Below are 25,924 nucleotides of genomic sequence, written 5' to 3' on the forward strand. Positions count from 1 at the left end.
ATGTTTTTTGGTTGTTGAAAGGTTTGTGTGGCACTAGTGGCCTTTATTGAGAAAGTAAATAGACAGGAAACGGGTAGAGAGAGGGGGGAGACATTGTAGTATAGATCGACAGGTCGGGACTCAAACCTGCGCTGCCCACACAAGGACACTAGTAGAAAAAAGATATGTCCATCCTCATGCAACCGTTATTGCAGAATAAAACCAAATAAATATCTACTGTTCTTTTATTTTTTCACAAATATTGCAAATATTGCAATAGCAAAGAAAGTATTTCCCGTGACCATGAACCTAAAGTTATTTTCAGATTCTCAATCTACAATTGAGTGCGGTGAATTAGGGAAAAAAAAAAACACACCCATATGGAAATAATTAATTGAGGAGTAATCATAGTTATGGATGTTTATTCTGTTTCAATCTTAGAAACCGTTAAACTGAAACACTGGTAATCCTAATTATATTAATACAGCTATGTAAATTTTTGGCCTTTCTTCGGTCTGGATACTTTGAGGGATCAGGGATTGGGTGACAGCGTGTGAGAGTCAGTGTACCCGCCCTCAAAATCAGGCATAATATTAAGGAGTATAATATGTTACTTAGAAAAGGAAAAAAAAGGTGACAGGAATTGAATGACCGCTTACACATATAGTTTCTAGTTTCAGTAGGTTTCAAGCAAATGTTACAATCTTCCTCCTTCACTGTGGTAAAGTCTGCAGTACGTTGAGTCTAAACTTGTTAGATGAAAATTCAACTCCATCAAAAATAACCAGGCATTCCAGACACACTGCCTTGCATGTGGCCGTGCAGCCATTACACCAACGACATTACCAGTCTGATTTCATCAGATGCCATACACTGAAGCCTGGGGCACAGCGCATATGCAGGACGGACTGCCAGCTCCAAATGGGGCTCTTATCTCAGCATCTTGCTTCACCATAAGAGACACTGAAGAAGATGCAACATCCCCCATCTCTAACTCCATTAAACATGTCCATTACATCACTCGCTGGATATATTAGATCAGCACAGGGAGCGGATTTAATCAGAGTTCATTGGGGTATTATCTTCAAATGGACAACCCTCTTGTCTGTGTCACTTGTCATACATTTCTTATGCTATTTTCATTGGATATTGTGACCTATACTGTACTTTAGGAAGATGTATATATATTTCTTAAATCTAATTATGTGTTATTTTTCAACATTAAGCCATTTGCAGTCACATGGTTTACATTTGACAAAAAATATTCTAGATTTTTTATGTAAATCATGACTCACTGTACTGTTAGGAAATACTAAAAAAATCTAATTATGCATTTTATTTTTTAACATGAAGCCATCTGCAATCAGGGGGTTTATAGTTGACACAAAATTCATTGTAACTGGTGAAAAGCACATAGAGGGGAAAAAAAAACATAAGGTCCTTGTGGGAGATAAATTAAGCATGATTTGACATTGTAAACCACCACACCCGTAACCAGCTGAGCTAATCATGTTTGTGGCAAGGGATTTGTGTAGAAGAGCAGGAAAATGAGGACGGATTGGGTTAAAGGTCACGGTAACGGATTAGGTGTCCAAGACATTCAGGGCTGCAATGATCTCTAAGTGACGCAGTGGGGTAAGGTGTGGTGGTGCATGTATGTGTGTTTATGGACAATCCTCGAAGGAGACTCATCCAGCATCCAAGGGAAGTCAGGATGGAGCCCTGCAGTACCCCAGGGGCCTTAGAACCATCTGCTGCCCCAAGGCTAATACCCCAGCAGACGTTTCAGTCTCCCCAGGATAAGCCACAGATTGACAGGATGGAGGGAGGAGGGAGGTGGGGGTCTAGGAGTTGCAGGATTGTTTAAGGCTCGTAGGGTGCATTGGGCGTGTGGTAGGACTGACTCAGGGGTGTGGCTAGAGATTTTCAGCTAAAAGGTGGATTAGGAGAGGTAGTTTAGATTGGTCAGAGAGCTGTGAAGGAGATTAACAGATCAGAATGAGCAAGATTTTATTCCTGATATTCAAATGTAGGAGTACTAAGAGTTTTTGCTGTTGTCTTTCTTGTAATGGACATGTGCTTGTTTTTTTAAGAGAAGATGTATATGGAGTTAAAGTTTGTGAATGGAAGGACCTGCAGCAAGCCATCGTGTAATAAATACATAATTAGAGAACCCTTATGTGTCTCGTGGGTTAGGATAAAGAATAGACGTAACTCATAACACAATGGTGTCTAATGTAGGGCACATCTGATTTTTCACTCCAACAGTAACACTAGCCTCCTGTGGAGGCCGGAGGGGGTGGGATAGGTATGCATGCGTCTGCTGGACAGTAACAGCAGACAGCTCAGAGTCAGATTAAACAGAGGCTCTGTCTCAAGAATAGAAACAAATGCAAGCAGGATGTTGAAAAGAAAAAAACCAAATAAATCATTAATTGTTATAACTTACGACTGGTGGACACTGCAGTTGTAGAAGACGAAGTCTACACTGGCAAACTTCTTTCCTGTCTCCTTGGACTTGAGGTAGAGCTTGACCACTCGCTTGTCACCTGCAGGAAAAAAAACAGCAAAATAAGTATATTCAGCTACAACGTTCCTTATATCTCTAGAGTTCTGGAAAAGAATAAGTTAGTAAACAGCCAACAGCCAAAATCATACCACATAACTTAAAAAACAATTAATAAATGTCTCACATCAGTTTCCACTAGAAAGATTACACATACATGCACACGCAACAAAAGAACGCTATAACTTAGCAAAACACTACTCGTATCTCCTCCCACGTAAGGGTAGCATTAAAAATAGAATCACCAATCAGTGTTTGGATGCCAGAACTAATGAGAGTTCATAATGGGGCATGATGCGCTCAGCAGAGCTTCTGAGCTGTCTCTTGGAGGAAACTTGAAGCACACCATCTGACATGTTTTCAGTGCTCTGAATGTTCAAGGTTTTTTTTTAATGTCTTTGTGATGTGACAGAATCGGACATGAAACTAGCACACAATCTTAGAGAAAAATTAAATATATAAAAGTCAGATATTTTTAAATATGACAGTAAGCCACACTGAAGTTAACACTTTGAAAATGTGTTAAGAGCAAAGTAGTCATTTAGATGCAAGAAATGAAAGAGAAAAAAAAAATGAAACAAAACTGACAAAAGGGCAAAATGCATGGTAATGGGAATTCAAAACCAGTTCTATTTTCAGTAGATAAATGTGAACCTGTATGTGGGCATTTGAAAGGCAATGGCCTGTTATTGGTGCTGACAAGGAATTCTGGATATAGACACACAAAGAAAATCAGCTGTAACATTAAAATTCAGTTTGAGTAAATGCACAGCTCTCCACTTCTCTGGTGGCAGTGCACTACGATATCCCTTGGGAGGGGACGCATCAGCCAGTGGTGATGAATACAACATAGATAGCACTGATAGGCCAGGGGCACAAGGACAGAAGACAGTATGACATTAAAAAAAAAAAAAACCAGGACAGTGAAAGAGAGACGCAACATGAAAATCAGCTGATAAAAAAAAAAATCAAGCACCAACACAGAAACATCTCGAATGTCACTGTAACTCAACAAAACCACACCCTCTCTGCCCAAATGACCTCACTGCCACATGATATCATAACTCATCGGCTTTCCATGTCTTGACCTTTGTTCCTGGTGATTGGGGCGATGTCCCTGGCAGAAGGAGACATGCAATAGATGTGTCCACCCTGGATCCGTCCCTCTGTCTCCACATAGTCCTCGAAGGAGCAGTTGACCCCCGCTGACAGATTGGGCACATTACGAGCCTGAAGGACGAGCTATGGAAAAAGAAGAAGTGAGACAATCAGCGCAAGATCAATGGAAGGACATGGTGTACATGGATTGTTATAAGATATGACATGAGGGTTAATGGGAGTGGGAGAGAAGGGGAGTAAGGCATGGATGTGGGTATCTGTGACAGTAACAGGAATGAAAGAGCAATTGCATGTGTGTATAAAAGTGGGCATCAGTCACCGCCAGAGCTACAGTGAGGTTAATGTGTATGTGTTAATGTGGAGAAAGAAAGTAGAGGGAAACAAATCACTCAAACCGATGTGGTTAAACTGAAGAGCTATTGACAGAATAGGCACTTTTACACAGACTTATGTACACAAATATAGAAACAATAAAAAGCTAGTAAGTTATATTCTTGTTTTTACATTTTGTGAATTTACTGTAATGTAATGAATTTAATGTAATGTAATGAAATGTCATTACTTCAATGTTTGCTACGAAGCCTGGATGACATGTTGCAACTAGAGAACTGTGGACGAGCTGCAATATCCAGAACCATAATCTCAGTTGAAAAATGAGCTTAAACTTAACAACAAATATGGAACATATGGAGGAGTAAAGAAAGAAGAAATGAGAAAATATATATTTCAAAAAGAAAAAAGCAATGAAACACATTTTTATGTCTTAAACAGAATGTGTGACCATAAAAAAGTACATTTCTAAGTTTTTAGTAAACAGTTTACGTGAATGCAATGAAAAGTTTTGTTGTTCTTGACATATAAAGCCAATTTTACAATTTACAAATTGCACTTGAAACACACGATTTGCTTTTTTTGCAATGTTGATTCATATTCATTTTTCAGATATTTAGTTATGACGTTGTAATAACTTTAGGATTTCAAAGTGTGTCTGCATGTGAAATGACACCTGGAAATGGATTTACATGTGCACCTGATGTTGGTGACTAAACTTAGGTAGTTTAATTGAAACTTGTAAGTATGCAGCTCATTTGTCACTCAAAAATAGGGAGAAGTGGAGGCAGAGCTGTGCTGTAACTGAGGAGACATATACACCCTCTGAGCTGGTTTTACAGGTGAACATGTCATCTAATGAATGCAATATTCATAGAAACTATAGTGTCAGAGTTTGCAAGTTGTTCAAAAACCTACTGACACGAATAAAAAACAAGTCAATATACCAAAACACTTTCACACCAGATATGGAGATTCAGATTTTGCCACCCGATGGTTTTATCTGTTTGCAGTCTTGTGTCAGTTTGCTGTGGTCTCCAATCCAAACTTTAAAAGCAAACGGCCCACCTTACCAAAACTGTCTAACATGTTAAATCAAGGAGTAGAGGACAACTTTGGTAAATAAAATATTCTGGTTATAAAAAACTATTCTATTCATAAATAAACCAGGTTATATGTTTATATTTATTCCTTGTGAGCCAGCCTCAATCCAAGAGAATACTACCTTTAAGTAGGACATTTTAAAAAACAATAAAACAAAAAAAGCCACCCTGCCTATATGAAATAACTAAGTACTTAAATCCTCCAACCGGAACTACTGCATAATGTTTACTCTGAAAACAGCAACTGTCGTTTGAACAGCTGACTATGTGCCGGGCTGTTTCATTATAGCAGAGAAAACTTCCAGCAATTTTGGTGATATGGAAACTTAAACACTATCAAAAAATAACAGGAGACTTACACCACATTATTTTTTATGCAAACTCAGAGATGAATAATAGCAATTGGTGAGCTTCGGTACGTAGAGTTTATTACTATTTGACAGAGCCAGACTGATAGTTTCCTGGCCTCCTGCTAAGCAAGGGGAAATTGGCTGGTGACAGGAATATTACGTTCAACAAAGATATACAAGAATAATATTGATCTCATCATCCAATTCACTGCCAAAAAATCTAGGCAAAATGTGTGTGCTCAAGATGTAAAATGGATCATCTGCTGATTGCAATGCTGCTGAATCAATCAACAGCTGATCCTTTCCACATGTCTGTGGGCCAACACCCTCTTATTATCACACTGCAAGTGGGTTGTTAAAGTGCTTCAATATATGCATGTTCCAGGACTGTCTGAAGTCACACACTTGAGTTTTCATCTCTTCTGTGGTTCTCACATTCTTTTTTATAAAACTGGGCTCATAGACAGGGAAATGCATACCTGAACTTCAGACATGGTGACAGAGATATTTCTTGGCTGAACAGTCAGCTCCACACACTGTCTCTGGTCCGAGGCGAACCTCTGAGGCTCTCCTGCTCGTTCACAGCGGTCCTTACGAGAACATCTGAGGAGCGGCGGATGAAAAGAAATTGAGAAAAAAAAAGGAAACAGGATGAAAAGATGAAGAGAAACCAAGAAGAAAGAACAGATGACAGAGATCAGATGTGAGAAGAGAGAAAATAGAGGATAAGGGGAACTGTTAAGCTAATATGACAATCACATTAAAATGATAAACATGTACAGCTGTCACAGATGCATGGAAATGAGAGCAATAATAAAAGACAAATAGGCTAATAGCTTCCCTCGGCCATTACTGTAGGCCTTTACATCACAATCTTATTGGTCCTGACATCTGTGCAAGAGCTGCGAAGCTAAATGAATGTTCAGTCTCTGCGCATCTTTTCACTTTACGGCCCAACCATACTCAAACTTCTTTGGAGATATACAGACAATCATTAAAGCTTCCCTGAACCATTAAAATTATGCAATTCAAACCAGTCGCACATTGATATGAGGCTGGCTGGAATTGCCCCATCCTCCAGCTCCCTCCGCTCCCTCCACCCCTTCCGCCCTATTTCATGCCAACTGGCAGTTCTGACAATCAGCATATAGCCCGATTTTGTAGCGGTTTTACTATAAGCATTTGCTTCACCTTCACGCTAACAACAACTGGTCCCAGCGGTGAGGAGAAAGTGCTGATGAGGCATTCTGCAAGGCCTAAACAACACGGGGGAGGCAGGAAAATGCTAACTGCCTGCTCCATATAGAAGCTCCCCCAGTCCCTCGTTTAGTTAGCCTTCACTCAAGCTCAGGAAGGAAACGCAGTTACCAAACGCTCCTCTGAGGGTCACTGATGTGAACACACACATTCAATCACGGTAAGGCAGTAGCAGAAAACTACCAAAGGTGTGTCAATTTTTTCTTATTAAAAGTCTCTTTTCCTTCTCCTGTTCCTGTGATGGGACTGTAACTGTGTGGATGAAGTGTGCTCTGTCCAGAAACACCTCCACATGTGACCATGTATGCTTCTCACTCAAGTGCACTGCTGAATAGAAGTTACTATTCGCTTTTAATAAGATATATACAATAGCCACTCTAAGGTAAGAAATTACCTACATGTACCTACATTACATGCTGCATTCAAGATGCAAGGTCAGCGTGTGACCAACCGACCAACCAACTGAATCAATGGTTCAGTTCCTTAAAATGGAGCAACACAGGCGTATGTGTGTGTGTGTGTGTGTTTTATGTGGGCCTAGAAGAAAAGCAGACTGTTGATATGTACCATAATTTTAATTAATACACTGACAGATGGCCTCATGCCAAATGCTTGAGGCGTCCCAAATATTGTTTAACACCCCGTCACCTTTCAGTAACATGTAGCAAGTCTCCCTCTCCTGGGTGCACACACACCAACAGAGTGTGCAGAAACTGCAGCTAGCCTGTGTTAAACTGCGCTCCAAACACACTTGTTTGACAGAAGTTTGATATGCTACACACAGCGTTACTACGATTCTCCACCCTTACTAAATATCCAGTCATAAGCGATGTTTATTTAGAAAAAGAAAAAAAAAAAACTCCACCCTCTGAGAAGAAAAAGTCAATGTATTAAACTGGGTTCATACACGAAAACAAACACTATTGAGAAAAACAATGGTACCAGCGAGGCTGCCAAACTATGATGTTATCTGAGATAAAAGATTTGCTCCCTTTACACACTTCCAGATGAATCATGCTCTTAGAAGGACTTTAATAAAGACAAAAAGAGTTGAAGTTCACACTTGTGTTTACTCAGAAGACAGCAGTTACGAATATCAGCTTGTAAAAAAATGTTGGGTTATTGGATGCCTCTTGCCCATATTCCATAAGGGCCAACTCATCATTTACATGCCCATGTATTTATAAGGGTCCTGGTGATCTAAATGTTGTCTGAACTAGTCTTTTAGTTTTCCCCACTGATATCTCTTGGGATGCATGGACCTGCATGGACAACTGCACAATGGTGTTAATGGAGCTGCATCACATCTGGCAAGTGCCCAAAGGTGACACACGAAGAACAGACTCCCCTCAAGTCCTCTGAGAAGTTCTTCCCCTCTGAAATTACATGCTTATCTCAAAAAACATAGAAGCATTTCTTTCAGAATTATCTGCCAAATAGGGCAATTGTGTGCATATTAGGAGAACCAAGGTGGAGAAAGTTGAAGCGAGTAGGAGTGCGTGGGACACTTACATATTGTGGAGAACACACCAACCACAGTGAGGGTCTCTGGAACCCAAACACTCTCCACAAGTGCTGTACTGCTCACAGCTCTCCACTGGGACTCTCACCACCTACGGAGAAAGACAAATCAGAGATGGAGAAGAAATGATCAGCATCTTAATTATCAAAAAAACACAAACACCACACTGAAGCTGAATGTGGCAGTTTATCAGACTTGCACAGTTTTTAATGGGTTCAGCAAACATAATGTGTGTGTGTGTGTGTGTGTTAGCTTGTGCGCCTGAAAGACAAAAAATGGGAGCAAGCCAGAGAGTGTGTGTATGTCTGTTACTGTGCATGTGCATATGTCTGCATATGTGTGATTCAGTGAGTGATTCCAGGTTCAGCGGCTTGTGACTGCCTTTGGTCAAGCATGTCACTTGAAAGGCTTTGCAATGCATGCTGGGACACCTGACAGGTGGCTGTGGCAGCAGTGCTTTGATTGACAGATGACCTCGAAAATCCAAGAGACTGAAGACCACAGGAACAGATACCAGCTTGTGTGTGCGTGTGTGTGTGTATACAAGCATGAGAGAGCAGTTGTGAAGCAAGGCCTCGTTGCACCAGTGTGACACAGCTGTGTGTGTGTGTGTCTGAGTGTATATATCACACTAGGTACACTGAATGCAAAGACTTGACGATCAGTCACAGATGTTGCCTATGAGAAAAGATCAAGTGTGCATGTTTACCCCTCCCCTCTAGTTAAAGGTGATGACAGATGGTTCACAACATACCACCAGTGGGTCCTAAAGTGTGTGTATTTCAAGATATTCACAAGAGATCAAGTTTGCTTAAAAATGTGACTGACAGACTAGCTGCTAGCATATGTGCACACAACCATTGCATAGCAAGACAAGTGTGTTTGAATCGGCACACGTGTTGCAAATGTCAGCACCACATTCAATTTTCCTTCAGTGACCAGCATAAGGCTAAGTGGTCGTACGATTCCCGTTTTATGCTGCGAGTGTGGTCATTTGTGTGTAAGAGTGCATGTATTAAGTGGCACTGCAGGCTACTTTTAAATCAAACAGGAGAAAGAGAGCCAGCCGATCAGAGTAACGGCATTTAACCTACACCCCAAGGCATTACTTTTACATCATGGATTTTTTTTTTTTTTTAAGTCTTATCAAGGTGAGGACAAGAGTGATGTTTTTTATGAGGGAGGGGTAGGAGGGAGACAGAGGGATATATGGTGTGGGAAAAAGGAAAACATATGGAGGAGATGGAGCTGGAAGCCAGGTGGACAAAGGAATGCAGTTCTGAGTTGATAAACCCAGGGTGGAACCACTCCTTGAAAATTAAGAGCAACACATGAGGTCAATATAAAACTCATTTCTGCTCCAAGATCCTTTGTCATCAAATGGTTTTCAGTGTTTTTCCCCCATTTCCTTTGTTTTTAATATATCTGCTCAGTTCTTTTCCAACTTATCCTCCCTCTGCTTGCCCACAATCATCATCCTTCCCTGAGCATCTCATTCATTTACGTTATAGTCTGAAATAAGCAGTTGCCCCTCTGGTCGAAAGCCAATATAGAACTCACTACAGTAGCTTTTACGCTGGCTTCAAGCCCAGAGGGAAAGACAAATGCAAATTAGTAAGGGGGGGGGGGGGGGGGGGTCATCTACAGGAAGTACAGGCTGGATGAAGAAATGGAGGAAAAGTGTAACTGAAGACAGATGCAGAGCGAAATGTCAAGGACGTCGTGCTGAGTATATATGGTGGCAGAAGCCGGCTATGTTGCTGTCAAAAACAACGCAAGCCTCGATCTCATCTAAAAAGGAATGTCGAAGGAAGGTTGGGATAAGGTGTTGGGTATCTTTTATAATACAAGGAGGACTCAGGAGGAAAGGAGCGTGAATTAAAGAACAGATGATAGATATATGGATGAGACTGATGGGATATTACACAAAGAAAGACTTTATGATTCAACGACTATAAAAATGGAAAATGGACAGAGCAAGGTCCTGGTATCATTACAGATGCCAACTCATTCCTCATTCATTATAAATCATTACGACTGTGATTAAAGACAATAGTGCACATAAATCAAGCTAAAATTATAAAACCTTGTTGAGTTGGGATAATCTTATTTCTGAATTGTGCAAAGATAGATATGAACTGTAGTTCACAGTTGTCCATGAGCTCATACAGGGTGAAGACACTTTTTGTGCTACTGAGTGGTGGTGTCACAAAGCTGTTAATGTGGTAGGGGGGTCTTTCATGGCTGATTTTTCCCAGTTGGGATATAAAGTACTTGAAGATGGGAAAGTGTTATCTGCAAACAGATAAAAAAAAAAGTGTGGTTGCTTGTGTATTAGGAGTACTGCCTAACCACAAACATGCACACACACACACACACACACCCTCTCTCTCTCCCCTTCCTGTCTCTCTCAATAGCTCTTTTAATGAAAGCCAATTCCACACAGTGCGCCACATTACTCCTTTAAATGACCTTATAAAACAAGCCCACCATCTCTGCTCTCTTGCCATCTCCTTATTTACAATAGCATGCACTGCTGTAAGTCAGCTCTCCTTTGTTGCTTCTTCTTCCGCTACTGTCAACTCTCTACCCTGACCACATCCCAGTGCCATGACATCTCCTTTCTGTTATAAACTTTCCACCTTTCCTCTCCAATCTGTTTTTACAGAGCACCATCACCTGCCTTTAAACGTCCAGCTAACAGGCTTTGTAACGCTACCCCCAAAGCCCAGAGGAACTGTAAAGCTTTCAGCGCAGCTTTTCATTGGTTGTAAAATCTAAAGACATAAAAAGATCTGCCATTTTCAACATTCAAACAGAGGGGGAGTCTATAGAAGGAGAACGAGGGGATCCAGTGGATATTTTTTACAGAGAAGGTAATGCTGTCTTGCTGTCCACTAGGAAGACATCACTGTTCAGTTTCAATGATGTAAAGATGTCACCTGAGCTTCCTGCATTGCACACTTAAATGCTGCATTCAAGGCCAGCAGGGGAGAAAATTCTATTTTTAAGACATAGAATGAAAAAAGACTACCCCATACATCGTCAACTTGTCACAGATATGTTTAGGAAAAGTGCTTGCATATGAAAAAGAACATTTCTTAAATATCCAGACTTCCACGCATGTCTTACATGTTTAAAATACCACAGAGGTACAACACCAAAGTACCATTTTCGACCATATCTTCAGACATCTGTTCATAGCAGCTGCTTTTAAAGGGGGTGGAGTGTTTGTCTGGCTTTTTCTTTTTTAAACCAGTTTTATAGTTTTGCACTACTCACTTCTAACGTGCAGGTAAAGTGAGATGTAAAGTTAGGTGGAGATAAAGATAGGGAAGCTGGGTAATTCTAATCTGACCTGGGTCTGTGATGCAATAACCGAGTTGTCACAGATAGTTGGTCGTATGCAACAGCAATAAAGTTGTGTTATATCAGTTTTTCCACACCTTAACACCCAAATTTATGCTCTCAAGACTGGAAAATAATAAAAATAAAACAATCAAATGTTCCCCTCTCCATATTATTAGCTCTAAATGACCCCATGTCAAAAGAAAATCTGACATATTTGCTAAATTTTAATGTTTGACATTTTGCCATCTTGGCATATTTGGTTAAATTATTAACCATTAGTTTTTGAATAAAAGGGCTGAGTAGGACATCAGCTGTCATTGTTCTTTTGTGACTTCTCAGTGAGGTGAAGTTGACCGCACATTGATTATTACAATAACCATCAATCAGCTTGTAACTTGTCCTGGTGAGAGAGATGTGAGCAATACCAACAATACCTACCCACCTGCGCACTAAATGCTCCAAGATGACAAAACCAGCGTCAAGACAAAACTAGACACCATTTGTTGTTATGGTTTTCTCTTCCCATCTTCCACGTGCTACACTTCAACTTCATTGTTGTATAACAGAATTGCTCTGCTCAGGGTTTACTTGTCAGTGAGATAGTTCATCTAGTGCCTGTTGGACCAAGTGTGTGTGTGTGTGTGTTTGTGTGTGTGGAGGTCAAATCAAAGCATGTGTGCATTGACTGAATTGTAAGGGGCTTAGCAGATCAATTGCAGGCTAGGGTAAGCTTGATGTGTTGGCTGACGGAAGATAAACCAGGAACAATAAAGACGGGCAGAGTTTGGCATTGACAAGGAAGGAGATGCTGCAGAGCATCTACATGGAAAGGCTTCATAAAGGGCCAAATGCAAAATAATAAAAGGGCTCTATATCACCATGTGTCTTGGACTCAGCAAAAAAAAATCAAAATGCAAATGTATGTGTCATTATGAAATTAGTTTTTATGTGAATAGTTGTAATCTCTACACATCTCTTTCCTCCCAGTATTTGAGCCTACTGGGCTTCCTGCCAACATCACCATGGTTATCTCTCTTCTTTTGTGTTTTACCTACATTTCATCTTTGTTATTTTATTTAACTTTTTATTTATCTGCTCCATTATCTCCTCTCTTCTAAAATGCTGAAAACAAAAACAGATAACATTACATATCTGACATATCAAATAACTTACTTTTCATTTGTGTGTTTGTGTGCACAGTGTGATTTCAAAGCCAATAAAGAAGACGACTGTTATTCCCATTCTCTAAGGAAACCACGATGACACAGCATATACAGAGAAGATAAATACTCATTGTGCCCACAAAACCATTATGCAGGAGATGAAAGAGATGTTTATGTGTTTGTGCACCATAGCACACATTATACAAGCACCTTCAACATAAAAAGCCTTTGGAAACTGTTGAGCAAATCTTTGAAAATGAAGCCTTGAGCATCAATTCAAACAAGATAACACAACAAAACATCTTCCTGTATTTTATAATGTTTACTATTATGATTATATTTTTTTCTCCCTCATCTACATTGGTGTTTAAAGTAAGACAAAAAAGAATAGCTTTTTAAGTGCAACACCTAGTACAATGGTACATCTAAAATAAGAGGTGGCAGCTACAAAAGAAGTGAATAAAAAGTAAGAAAAACAACTTTAAAAATAAAGATGTGGAATCTCATTCCTCTTTGTCACCATCTTCATCACATGGACATTCTCATTAACTCCTGCAGAAGTAGCTAATCTCCAACAATAGGTCAATATGCGCTCAGCCTGTCTGAAGCCATTTCTTCATTATACCCTGTCCCCCAGAAGTGGAATAAGAGAGCAAAGATGAAAACTAAGACAGAGATAAAGGATGAGACAGAGATTGAAAAAAAAAACTGAAGAAAACAAAGAATTGGAACAACAAGAAAAGTCTAGAAAGAGAAAAAGAGTGAGAAAGAGGTAAATGTGGCTGGCTAAGGTAGACAGGCCTAGGGGTCTTCTAATTAAGTGAAGATGGGAGAGGCCGTCTGCCTGGTAAATGACTCTGTCACTTTAGTAAATGGACTTGGTGAGAAGTGAGGAGTCACACAGCTGGCATTTCCATTAGCAGTGCCAAGTGAGCCACCACCATGTACCAAGGCAGTGAAGCCAAAGAAAGTAAAAGGAGGATTACAAAAAAAAGACAAATGTTTCATTTCTTTATTTGTTCTTATAGCATTTGGTGTGCCAGAGGCCAGTCTGCTATACCTGAGTGTTGACTGAATGGGGCTGGTTAAAAACTAAAGAATACGAATCATGTGTGAAACTTCACCCTTATAAGATGACTTTCAAACTCACTGAGGCCTTAAAAGAGCTAAAGATAAATAAGAAAACTGTCTCATTTTAAATATGACCAATATTTTGGTTATTACTATATGTCTATATATGCAGGGGTGCAGTTAGTTGGTGCTCGAAAGCATATTTTAGATGTTTCCCTGCTTCAGCACACCCTGACAGACAAGGCTGTGCCATTAACAGATCTGTGCAGACGTTGATTAACTGATGATGACCATTAATTAAAATAAGGTGTGTTAAAACTGGGAAATATCTAAAACATGACATCAAGTGCTGACCTCCTGTATAAATGCTATGTCAAATGCCAATACATACAACTATGGTTCATGTGTTAAACAGACTTTCCAGAATGCAGCAGCATGTCTGGTCTTCAACCAACACGAGAGAGCTCATGTCACTCTGCTGCTAATCTCTGCACCGACTTCCAGTTGCAGCGCGCATCAAGTTCACTTCTGGCTTACCAAACAATTACCAGCTCCTGCCTACCTTCACTCCTTCATCAGAGCTACACTCCCTCTCGACAGCTATACTCAGCCAGTGAAAGACGCCTGGTGCTTCCACCACAACGTGGTGTGAAATCATTAGCCAGACTCTTCTCCTCCATTGTTCCCCGATGGTGGAACGACCTACCAAACTGTCCGATCTGCAGCGTCTGTACCTACTTTTAAGAGCAAGCTAAAGACTCAGCTCTTTAAGGAGCACTTCTGCATCTAGTAACCTTTCTGGTCATCAGATTGAGTTAGAAGATTTGCCCAGCTCTTTGCATGACTCACCACTGAGAAAGCTGCATGCACTTATGCCAAGATGATGTTATGATGGTGACTTTTAAGATGTAGTTTCCTTGTATACAGAGACTGTTGTGTTGAGTGGGAAGGGAACACAAAAAAACCCTAGCATTACCATGGCAGCACCTGTGTCCAACTGGACTCACAGCAGTCTGACCAGCACTGATCCAGCTGGAGCCTCCTGTGTGATTTCTTGCTTGTGTTGTTCTCTCAGATGTAAGTCGCTTTGGATAAAAGTGTCTGCTAAATGACAGCAGTAAATTACTTTCCTGACTCTAGTTTTCATCAGGCTCCAGCAATATTGGATCCTACATTTTTCTATAAAGCTAATGAATCAGATCTTTTAAGCTTCCCGCTTTTAACTGCCAAAAAGAAACTGCAAAACTGTATTTCCAGCTTCAACACTCAGGGTTTGTCCTGCATAGAGAACTATGCAAAATCACTGGGGGGAAAACACAGTCATTTACTTGAGGAATGTGTCTGATGGAGCCCTGACTTTGTGGCTCCTGAGCTGGAAACCCCTTGAAACAGGGGTTTTCAGGGTTTTGTGGTATTCATTTTACAGACATGTCTTATATTACATTTCACTAGGATAAAAACTGAAGAGAGACTGCACATAGCAGGCATAATTATTCCAATATAAGATAATGTTTAATCACATTACTTAAAAAATATGTTTAACTTATGAAAGTAAAATACAGTCACAAGACGCCTTTGAAAGAGAGACTGCGCGTGATTGAGGATCAGAGAGAAGAGTCAATGTGGGAGTCAGCTAAGAATTTTAAAGCAAAAAAAAAAAACAAAGCCTAGGTTGAATGATTTTAACATTTTATCTATATTTCTAAATATTACAAAAAAAAACATGGAACAAGTGGCTTTGACCCTCAGTCGTCAGGCTAGATGCTATAAAACATAAGACAGTTAGGCTATGCACATTTAGATTATTCTGTCTAAAATGAATGTTTCTTGTTTTTCACAGTTAATAGCTTGAAGGAACTAATTTTGCATAAAATGATGTTCTACTTTATAGACAGAAGGGCTAGTGGGGCATCTTGTGTATGAATCGGAAATAATATTTCATTCACATTCAAAACAACTTCTGTGCTCGTATGCACGAGCGACACCTCAGTGATCTGCTTAGCATGGCATCTGGTTAAGGAACTGGACAAAGTTCAGTTTGCCACTTGGAACTTCGTGGACCAAGCCACGCCTGGCTGGCATTATTCAATAACCAACTGCTAGCCACATACTCCCACTCCCACTCCAATCAACACTGAGGAACAGGGGGAATGACTGTAAAGCCAGTTCACAGTGACTAAGAAAGAGGGGTAGGGGAAGAAAGAAACCATTAACCTCCCTATCCATCTCACCCCCTTTTCTAAGTGCATCAGTCTGCCATATCACACCATCCTCTGGGAAAAACACAGTAGAGTTAAACAGAGAACGATGAGAGAAAGACAGATATCTAGTGACAGCTAGACTTCCATTAAGACCGATACCATCTTGCACAAGTATCTTGAGGATTTTTTTGTGATGAAGTGCACAAACACAAATTATGAGAAAAAAAAATGTGAAAACCCGACAGAAACTGTACAAGTATTTGATTGAGTTGAGCCAACATATTCTGTTACTCAGACTCTCCATACTCAGTTACCTGGGAAAGTAGCCAAAATGAGGTGGTCTTTATTTTTCAATAAAATGTGTGTGTGTTTGAACCAGATTGCCAACCAGTTAGATCCAGATACTAGTTGCATTTCCATTACACTTTTTCACAAAACAAAAGCAAATCTCGATAAAGGTACCGCTGCGGGAGTTTCCATTGAACAGTGTTTTTCCTATTCTATGGCGGTAACTCTCGAGTGTTTTCCCTCCGTAACTTGTCCTGTGAGAACTCTCTTCAAAACAATGACAGAAAAATCTGAAAATGAGAAAGAAAATCTGAGAACGAAAAAGATAATTTTGAATAAGATGGACAAAAACATCTTTAGTCTTAAGACAAACGATTGCGATTTGCCGCTACAACTGCTGCAAAAATAGTCAGAGGATGAAGGCAGCGGATGATCATTTAAAATAATTAATCAGAGGTAAAGCTTTGTGAAATGCATAATGATTAAGTGGTGTTATAACACTAATAGATCATATTAATGAGGCCAAAAACAGCTGGAAACTAGATTTCGATGACTTAAGATTGACCCGCTACGTCACAAACACAAAAGGCGTTTCTAATACACTTTTGCAATAAACTGAGTTATAGAAGTGTCTGGAAAACCTGCCTTGGGAAAGTGTAAAAAGTTTTTTTTTTGTGATATTTGGCAGTTTTATTAAATTACAGGTTCCATTACAGGTTTCTCTTTGCGATATTTAGGTTTTGCGCAAAACTAGGGGTAATGGAAACCGCAACTACAAATGTCTTACATCCTGTTTTGCTGAGCTTGTATTCTCTCAAATAATGATTATGTAAAAGTACCCACCTGACATTACACACACTGTGGGAAGAAAATTTACAACTAGTCGTGTTTAAATACAGACACCCACATACGTGTGTCTAACAGTGTATGACTAGCTTTGTTGTCATTCATAAACTGTATGTCCTCGCTCTTGTGCCAAGGAAAGTGCTGTAATGGTTTAATACCTTGTAATTGAGTGCCATATATCTACATGGCTATAACCCTCCCGATGCCATCAGCCCTCCTTTCTAGTCACATCTCTTGTCTTCGGCTCAATACACTAGGTCTATTAACATTTACATAACAATGACCATCTCCTTGCTCAAACTGTGTGTGTGCACGTGTGTGTGCTGGTGGTGGTGGGGTGGTTATAGGAGACATGAGCACTCATGGAGGCTTTACACACGGTGGGCTTCTTATAAATATATATAAAGTAGTTGTGTTTTTAATGAGCTTTTCTTCAGGAACAAACGCAAAGAAATATTAACATATAATAATAGATTAGGATTAGATCGTACCATCAGCAGTTCCTCAGACAGCCAGAGTTTAATTAATTGTGAAAAATTAATCTCTGAGATAGTTGGAACTGATCGATTGGCTGCATATAGTTAACTGAATTGCTGCTTATGAAGTATGTTGACATCAGTCCTTGCTAATTTGTTAATCCCTTCATGATCGGCAGTGAACCAGTAATACATGAATGTAAGCAGATCAACACACAAACACAGACTGATGTCCAGTGAAACCCTTTGGGTAAATTATGACTTGATGAGGCCATGTTCAGAGACCCAACATCACAAAGCAGACTATTGTCTACTATTCTTGGGACTCAAACCAACAGCTTGTAAATGGCACATGAACTGTGTGTGTGTGCGTGTGTGCAAATCCATGTGCATGACTACAGCTTCCTTGGAGGGATGATGATCTTGGTGAAATGCGGTGGGGGGGAAAAAAAAATCTCTTTCACATACTGAATGGAGAGACAGACAATGGTATTCGCCAACACACAACCCCATACTTACACACACAAATGCAAATATATGTTAACAAATACATCTGAATGCTAAGTGTGTGGAAGTGTAAATGCTTATAAATGTGTGCAAGATGAATCACTTTGCAAGCACATGGGTTGTCTGCAAACTGCTCACAGACACACAAGCACATTGTAAGACCCGTAACACATGAACAAAGGGTGTCTCATACATACACATAAAACATAATTCTCCTTCAACGTATCAAGTTCTTTTTCCTCTTTCCAAGATGATCTGTCTTGCTCTAAAATAAAAGCTGCCTACCCACACCAGAAATAAATATTCATGCTTCCAGCAATTAGCCAGGACCACACACTAGAACACTATCATATGCCATGGCTGTCATCAAAGATACAAGGACGCATGCGGCCGTGCGTATGACATTGAGGCCGAGTTCGTGTACACACACAGAAAGGATAGCAGCTGCAGCATCAGATGCAGTAACAGCTTTCAACCTTTTGACTACGAAACACAAGATAAAATGATTTAACGATGAAAAATCTTAGCTGAGTCAAGACATCATGAGATGATTTCACACAGTGAGTTTTGCATGGGACTTGCTAGAAAGACTTAATGACTCGATGATTGAAATAACTCAACGAATCTTCTTGCAAAAATATAAAAGAACTCCAGCAAGTCAGAAGCTCAACAATGACATCTCTGAACCGGAAAAGGGGGGAAAAAAAGTCTGTCAGTTTAAAAGCCAGAGAAAAGATCACTGATGCCTGATGCTGAGATTTTTAAAAATAACAGCAGGAGCAACCCTAATCTGTTTGCTCATACAAACACAAAGTCAAATATGCAGATGTGATAAGCAACAGACAAATGAGTAGACTGTAGTCAAGAATAAACCAATCTACACTCCCTGTAATAGCGTACAGTCTCATCAAACACACACACAGCGGGCTGTCCTCTCCTGCCGTTATAACATCCATTGATAATAATGACAGTGATGAATTTAGCTGGAGCCAAACGAGTCATAAATCACTGGGTCTTGCCCACCAACTCTAACTTTCATCCTGGGCCTGTGTGTGTGTGTGTGTGGCGAGCATTTGACATGAGCTACGCATCAGCACATATGTCCACAGCCACCTTAATGTGCTTGGCTTGTGTGAGGAAACCTGACAAGCAGCCACTCATGTGCACCCAAACATACACACCCCTTCTCTTAGAATAAATACAAGAGTGTGCACATTTGTTTCATGAATATGAGAATATGATTGCAAACCTCATGTAAATCAGCCAGTTGTGTGCGCACCTTTTCATATCATCTGTGACTCGAAACCAGCAGCCTACCAACAGCTCCCCTACCCCCCAATTTTTACAATTCTTCCTGTCTGGCCCGTTTAGGCACTGTGTGTGTGTGTGTGTGTGTGTGTGTGTGTGTGTGTGTGTGTGTGTGTGTGTGTGTGCGCATGGCAGCGATACTGAGACATCATTAAAAATTTGGGAATGGGATCAGCAGAAGGCACTGGAGAGGGGAGGGCTCAATTTGGACTTAGATAGAAGTGGGAGTGTATGTGTGTGTGTGTAACAGCTGAAGTGAGGATTTAAAAAAGTAGGGATGGAGGACACTATGGGATAGATGGAGGTCAGAGGATAAAGATGAGGGCAGGAGGGGGGTCCGGAGAAGGGAATTGCCCCCTCGAGTCATTAGCGCTGGAAGGGGGGTTTAGCCTGGAGGTCTGGCAACTGTAGACCCCCCATTCTGCTTAACCCAAAACCTGCTAGCCATTAATACGGATCAAACACACAGTGAGATGAATTGGGGTATATATGTGTGAGGAAAGAGAAAGAAAGAGACCATCTCCAAGTGTGAAATGATGTGCAGGTCCGTGTGAATCAAGCATGGGCGCTCGATCTTAAGTTCTTATTTTGCACTCGAGTCTATAAGTAATGTAGTACGTGCGTGCGTGCGTGCGTGCGTGCGTGCGTGCGTGCGTGCGTGCGTGCGTGCGTGCGTGCGTGCGTGCGTGCGTGCGTGCGTGCGTGCGTGCGTGCGTGCGTGCGTGCGTGCGTGCGTGCGTGCGTGCGTGCGTGCGTGCGTGCGTGCGTGCGTGCGTGCGTGCGTGCGTGCGTGCGTGCGTGCGTGCGTGCGTGCGTGCGTGCGTGCGTGCGTGCGTGCGTGCGTGCGTGCGTGCGTGCTATTCAAAGTTACCAAAAACCTTGTGCCTCTAGCAAATGTGTGTTTTGGTATGTAAGCAAATCATCTCCTGGTAACCTGTGGCTTTTCGCTACAAGTGAACCACATTGAAAGATATGTCATACGACTGTGTAGCACCATGTAACTATGCATTACTGTTGGCATCTCACGACCTGCAACACACTCAATAAGGGAACGCTCTGAGAAGGAGTTGAAGCACTAATACAAGCTACTGCTAATTTAAACTGCACAGAAATACCTGGAAATATACTAGAGCCACACTGTGGTTTATTTATGGAGTTAAGCATCCGTTCAGCATTGCAGATCACTCAAACTCCAAACAGCGGCGTCTAATTTTTAGCAGAGGGCAACAGTTCATAGTATGGTAGATTTGTATAGCCACCCATCATCCAACTGGCCTCTATCACTAAGAAACTGTGCAAACCATGGACATGTTTTCCTCGGCAGTGACAAATTACTGAGTCATTATATCCAGAAAGACACTGTTAATGTGTGACAGGAAGCGGGACAAAAGCAAATAAGAAAACCTAGCTTTAAAAGTATGTTGCATGGGAGAATAGCATTAAATTTGATTTAGACTGCTGTTTTCTAATCCTTTAACCAATTATTTCCTAGTATTCCAATTTTAAAATAAAACTTGCTTCCTTGAAAATAAGAGCATCATCTGCTGATGTATATTCAGTCTTGGCAGTTCAATGCAGAAACTGAGAAATTATATCATAAACGCCTATGTTAAAAACGGCCTACCAAGTAGATGGACAATTAATCGCATTTGTAATAATACCACAATATCATAAAACGTGATTTTGTAATCGCAACATGGGCGATGATAGTGTTGTCATGTGACTTGACGTAAAAGTGAGAAGAGCATCAACTTTTCATCCTGCGCTTTAATCTGTGGTGCAATGGCCTCTGGGTAGACGGAACAGTTAGAAGCTGGATTATATGAAACCTTAGTCGAGAAGAGGACCGGCACATACACATTGTGAGATTAATTGGATTTTTAAAAAAAAGATTGTCAGATAAAAAAAATGTATCTCAAATGATTATATTAAACAGCCTTACTACCAAGCCCTAGCCATTTAGTAAATAAAACTAGCACAATTACTGCAGGTTTCCGGTTCACCAGACTACTAACTCAATGCCTCAAACACTTTCGCCAAACAGACCTGAGACACATGTCGTGCTTTTTAATGAAACCACCAGTTTAGACATGCTGAATACAAGCATGCTTACATCATCTTTAACCCCGTTTTCTTTCTAGTTTCTCCCCTTCGTCTCTGCTTCCTACATGCACCACACTAATGAGAGAAAAAAAATGAGGAGCAGCTGTGCCTGGGGACCAACAGAGATGTGACATGCTCTCCTCAACCTGCCCACACCCCCACCCCTTCCCTTCCTGCATTTCACTATCAAAGTAGAACAGCCTTCACCAGCGGTAGCACTGGTAATGACCATATGAACACACACACACATGACCTATAGCAATCCCTGTGTGTGTGTAACATCTTGATTATGAGTGAAGAGCTACAGCAGAAATGTGTGGATCCTGTGGATATGTGCAATTAATTGCAGAGAAAATATCATGTTTAGTGAATGATCTATGGTTAAGATATGCATAAATAACAGCAGTAAAGTCCCCTGGGCAGAATTTGGATCTTGACTGCTGTGGAGAAGCTGACAGTTCAAAATGTATTGTTTAAACAAAAACAAAAAAAATCATGTGTGCACTTCATTCACCTGCAGTAAATGATGTAGCAAGGCATTCAGGATATGAAGACAATTCACGGTTTCCCTTCTCATAATAAACTCACCTGTCGGTCCGTAATGGTGTAGATGTGCTGCAGGTTCGGACTGAACAGCATGTCTCTCAGTAAAGGACTTCCACCTTCACTTACAGTCACTTTCTCATAGAGCACTGCTGGACGGTTGGGGCTCACAGAGTTCACCAGTATCTACAGAAAAACACACAGGAAATTCATATTTAGATGTGCAGTAAAATACTCTACTTGCACACACATTTTTATAAAATGCACTTCAAAATATTGAATACAAATGAAGAAAAAAACAAAAACAACTGTGGACAACTGTGATATGAAGCTACATGAATTCTTAAAGTGGGAACACCTGGAAGCAAGTTAACAAGTTAAAAATGGTTTGTGCTTTTCCCATTCATCACATAAATCTTTCATTTTCCCAATTCTGCACAAGATACAAATAAAATGTATCATGTTGTAATATCCTTATTCCAATTTAGCCTCCATGCTGGAATAATTAAAATGAGCAGGATTGTCTTAAGCTGTAACATGTTGCAGAGGTATGTAGCATGAGGAAAATAAAATAATAAATCTAAGTTTGGAAAAGGGTTGGAAGAATTGACGTTATTGATGCATGTAAATTAGGTCTGAAAAATTAATCGCATTTGCGGTAATATCTCATTACCATGACATGCGATTTTGTAATCACAACCTGAGCAATTACAAGGCTGTCATGTGCCCTGAGAGTGCCAGAGTCCTGAGAGCGGAGCACTCGACTGCTTCAACTTTTCATGCTGCGCTTTGATCTGTTGCGCAATGGTCTCTGACTAGACGGAACAGTCAGAAACTGGATCAGATGAGTCGAGAGGAACAGCACATCCACACTGTGGGATTATTTGGGTTTTACAAAAAGATGCACGGAACATCAGGTGTGCATAGCATGCTATGCTAACGTTGCTACTTCTTGGAGTAAAACTTGTTCGAGCACAAAAAAAACCAAGCAAACAAAAAAAAAAAAACAGAGCCACGTACAACCTAAATGTCAAGCATGAGTGTGCCAGACAAGCCAAAAAGCCAAAGAAAGGGCTCACTGCCCACAATGTTTAGAGTGTCACTTCATACGAGCAGAATCTCAAACGGCATGTGAAAGGAGATATGGGATGGCCACTGGTTTCAGAATCTCATCTTGATACCTATTATCATTGGGATCGCCTCCAACGTGATGACGTGTCACCTTATTCAAGTGAGGAAGATGCCGCCCCACACCATCACACTACTTCCACCAAAAGATGTTACTCTATCGGTGCAGCAATCAGCATCACGCTCTCTGCGTCTTCTCCACACTTTGATCCTACGATCCAACTGCTGTAGACGGAATCTGGACTCATCGCTGAACATAATGTTCCTCCACATGTTCATGTTCCAGTGCACTTGTTACTGAAACCAGGGTGAGGAAATGGTCTTCTTGGGATTCCCACTTCGTGGCCTGTTATATGGAAATTGAACTTCAGTTTGGAGATGGTACGAGGGATCACTCCAAACAATCTTGGTTTCACAGAACACCAGCTTGAATGAGCTTTGGCACAGGTCCCATCAAGATCACACAAATGTGGCATGCTGATTATTGGAGCAGACACCTGACCACGGTAGCAGGGCCCATGCTGACAGGTTGCAACTGGGGGTCCCAGAGGCCCAAAACAAGAGTCATAGCAACAGCAAAATAGGCTGGTTGGCATTGGCAGAGAAGATTTGGCAAATTTTTCATGGACACAATTCACATGCTTTTCATACCACAAATGAATGTTCCTTACAAATGTGTTACCATTTAAAGCAATTAGATTATTTTCCAAAATCGTACAGCCCTGGTGTAAATGGTTTAACTGAAAGGCTGTGTTAATAGCAGAAATGAATATGGCATTTTGAGCACAGACGTTATTACAGAGATACATTCTTAGAGAGCAACAGCACTGGGTAACAGTGTCATCACAAATATGAAACAGAGCGTTTTTGTTCAGCACCTGGAAGGAAAACAGCTTAAAAAGGAAATGATAACAAAAAAGGAGTGTTTACCAGAAGAATTTTTTTCCTGTATATGGTCCAGGACAAGAATACTAGCAATAACAGTGAGCTACTACTATTCGTGTGAGTTTGGCTGAAAATGTGATAAACTAATGCAACATGACTATTTATCCATTCAAGTATTTGTGAAATACGAATGGCACCTACATGCTCAAATGTTGTTTTTGAGCTTCTGCAAATAATCTGTTCAGGTATGGAATGCAATGGCGTGGATAGGAGATAGGACACCGGCTAGCTGAAATGACTGTGAGCCAAAGTCATCTCAGCAGCAAATGAAAAGGGCGGCACAACGGGGTGGGCTCTCCATTAGTGATCTTTGTAGACTTGCACTGCTATCAGCCCAAACTGACAAGGGAAGGACAGCAGGCGATGACTAGCTGGAACACACACACACACACACATACACGCACGCACGCAAGCACGCACAAAAATGGGTTCAAAACAGATATGCATGCCAGTATTATGTACTTTGATATGTACATGCACACAGTGACATGGTGACAGAATAATTTATTTACAATCCCACCAAAAGAAACCAGGGACAACAACCCCATCATCGCTCACTTTGTGTGTGTGTGTGTGTGTGTGTGTGTGTGTGTGTGTGTGTGTGTGTGTGCGCACACACACACACATATGGCAGAAAGAGGGGGAAAGAGGAACAGAGAGATCAAAAGATAGGGTGAAATCTCTCATAAGGCTGTGAAAAAGCACCGTATATGAGAGGGAATCTAGATGTTATTATCTAGATAATGGGTCCTTAAAGAAAGGATATATTTTATACATTGGTGATTTGGATCTATACAGTATGTATAAATGCATCAACACACATGGCGGTATTTTTATTTTCATGTATTTTAATTTATTTATTTTTTTGTGTGTGTTTTCCTTCCACAATGGAAAATAAGGCAAAACGGTGCTGGCACACACAGGAGTGAAAGGACAGCTTTTGTTCTGAGGGCCCCTAGCACTGTTTTCTTTCTCTCCGACGAACATGAGACATTTCCAGTTCCCCAGATAATGACCAGTCCAAGCCTGGATTGCTCTTGCACAGACCAACATTAGATGTTCCAGACGATAAAAGTCAGTCTGTTGGCCTTCCAATCTTCTGTTTGTATCCATCTGCTTGTCAGTCTGTGCCTTTTCAAGTCTGAAAATTCCCCCAAATGACAAAAATGGTCTCTTCTCCCTTTCTTTATTTGACTTTGCCCATTACAGATTTCAATAACACTTTGAGAATGGGGAGCCCAATTGAACCCTTTTGGCTTTGTTTCTGTCCATGTTTATCCCAAAGATGGCTTGAAAAACCAGGTAGAAGACAAAAAAAGGGATGTAAGACCTGAACAGATGGATAGAGAAGATGGAGTAACTGATGGTGAAACAGTGAAAGATTGTCTAATTAAATCAAACTGAGCCACTGGGCCTAGGAATGCTGGGTACAATCTAATAAAGCTAATTTGGAGTTTTAAAATTACTAAAACAGTTAACAGCTTCCAAATATGTTTGTAGAATCATGTGTTGACTTGCCAGCTTGCATACAGGTGCTTAATTGTGTCTTTTTTCTTTTAAACATACACCTAAAAGCTCCTGCTGTGTCTCAATATGCAAAATCCCATTTGCTTCATAAATTCATTGCTTTTTGTTTACCTCTATGTGAGTGCACAGCTCAGTGAAATCAAAGCAACAGTTAGCAATCGTGGTAGAAGCTGCTGCTTTTTTATCATTCCCTCGGTACTGCTTAGCATTCAACTAAGTGCTTGATGGATAGATTCAGAGA

At 40.6% G+C, this 25,924-nt stretch overlaps 1 protein-coding gene across 6 annotated transcripts in view; it reads right to left on the reverse strand.

Annotated features, from left to right (window-relative positions):
• LOC133448855 (plexin-A1-like) overlaps positions 1–25,924 on the reverse strand; it is a 207,303-nt gene that overhangs the window by 75,351 nt on the left and 106,028 nt on the right. For all 6 annotated transcript variants that reach the window (XM_061727782.1, XM_061727778.1, XM_061727781.1 and 3 more), the window contains exons 4-8: positions 22,129–22,269; positions 8,217–8,317; positions 5,927–6,050; positions 3,634–3,787; positions 2,429–2,528 (exon numbers count right to left, since the gene is read on the reverse strand). In XM_061727782.1, coding sequence (XP_061583766.1) covers positions 2,429–2,528; positions 3,634–3,787; positions 5,927–6,050; positions 8,217–8,317; positions 22,129–22,269 — 620 coding nt within the window. The remainder of the gene's footprint in view (positions 1–2,428; positions 2,529–3,633; positions 3,788–5,926; positions 6,051–8,216; positions 8,318–22,128; positions 22,270–25,924) is intronic.

Source organism: Cololabis saira, chromosome 8 (genome assembly GCF_033807715.1).
Source record: "Cololabis saira isolate AMF1-May2022 chromosome 8, fColSai1.1, whole genome shotgun sequence".
In the NCBI taxonomy this organism is placed as follows: Eukaryota; Metazoa; Chordata; class Actinopteri; order Beloniformes; family Belonidae; genus Cololabis; species Cololabis saira.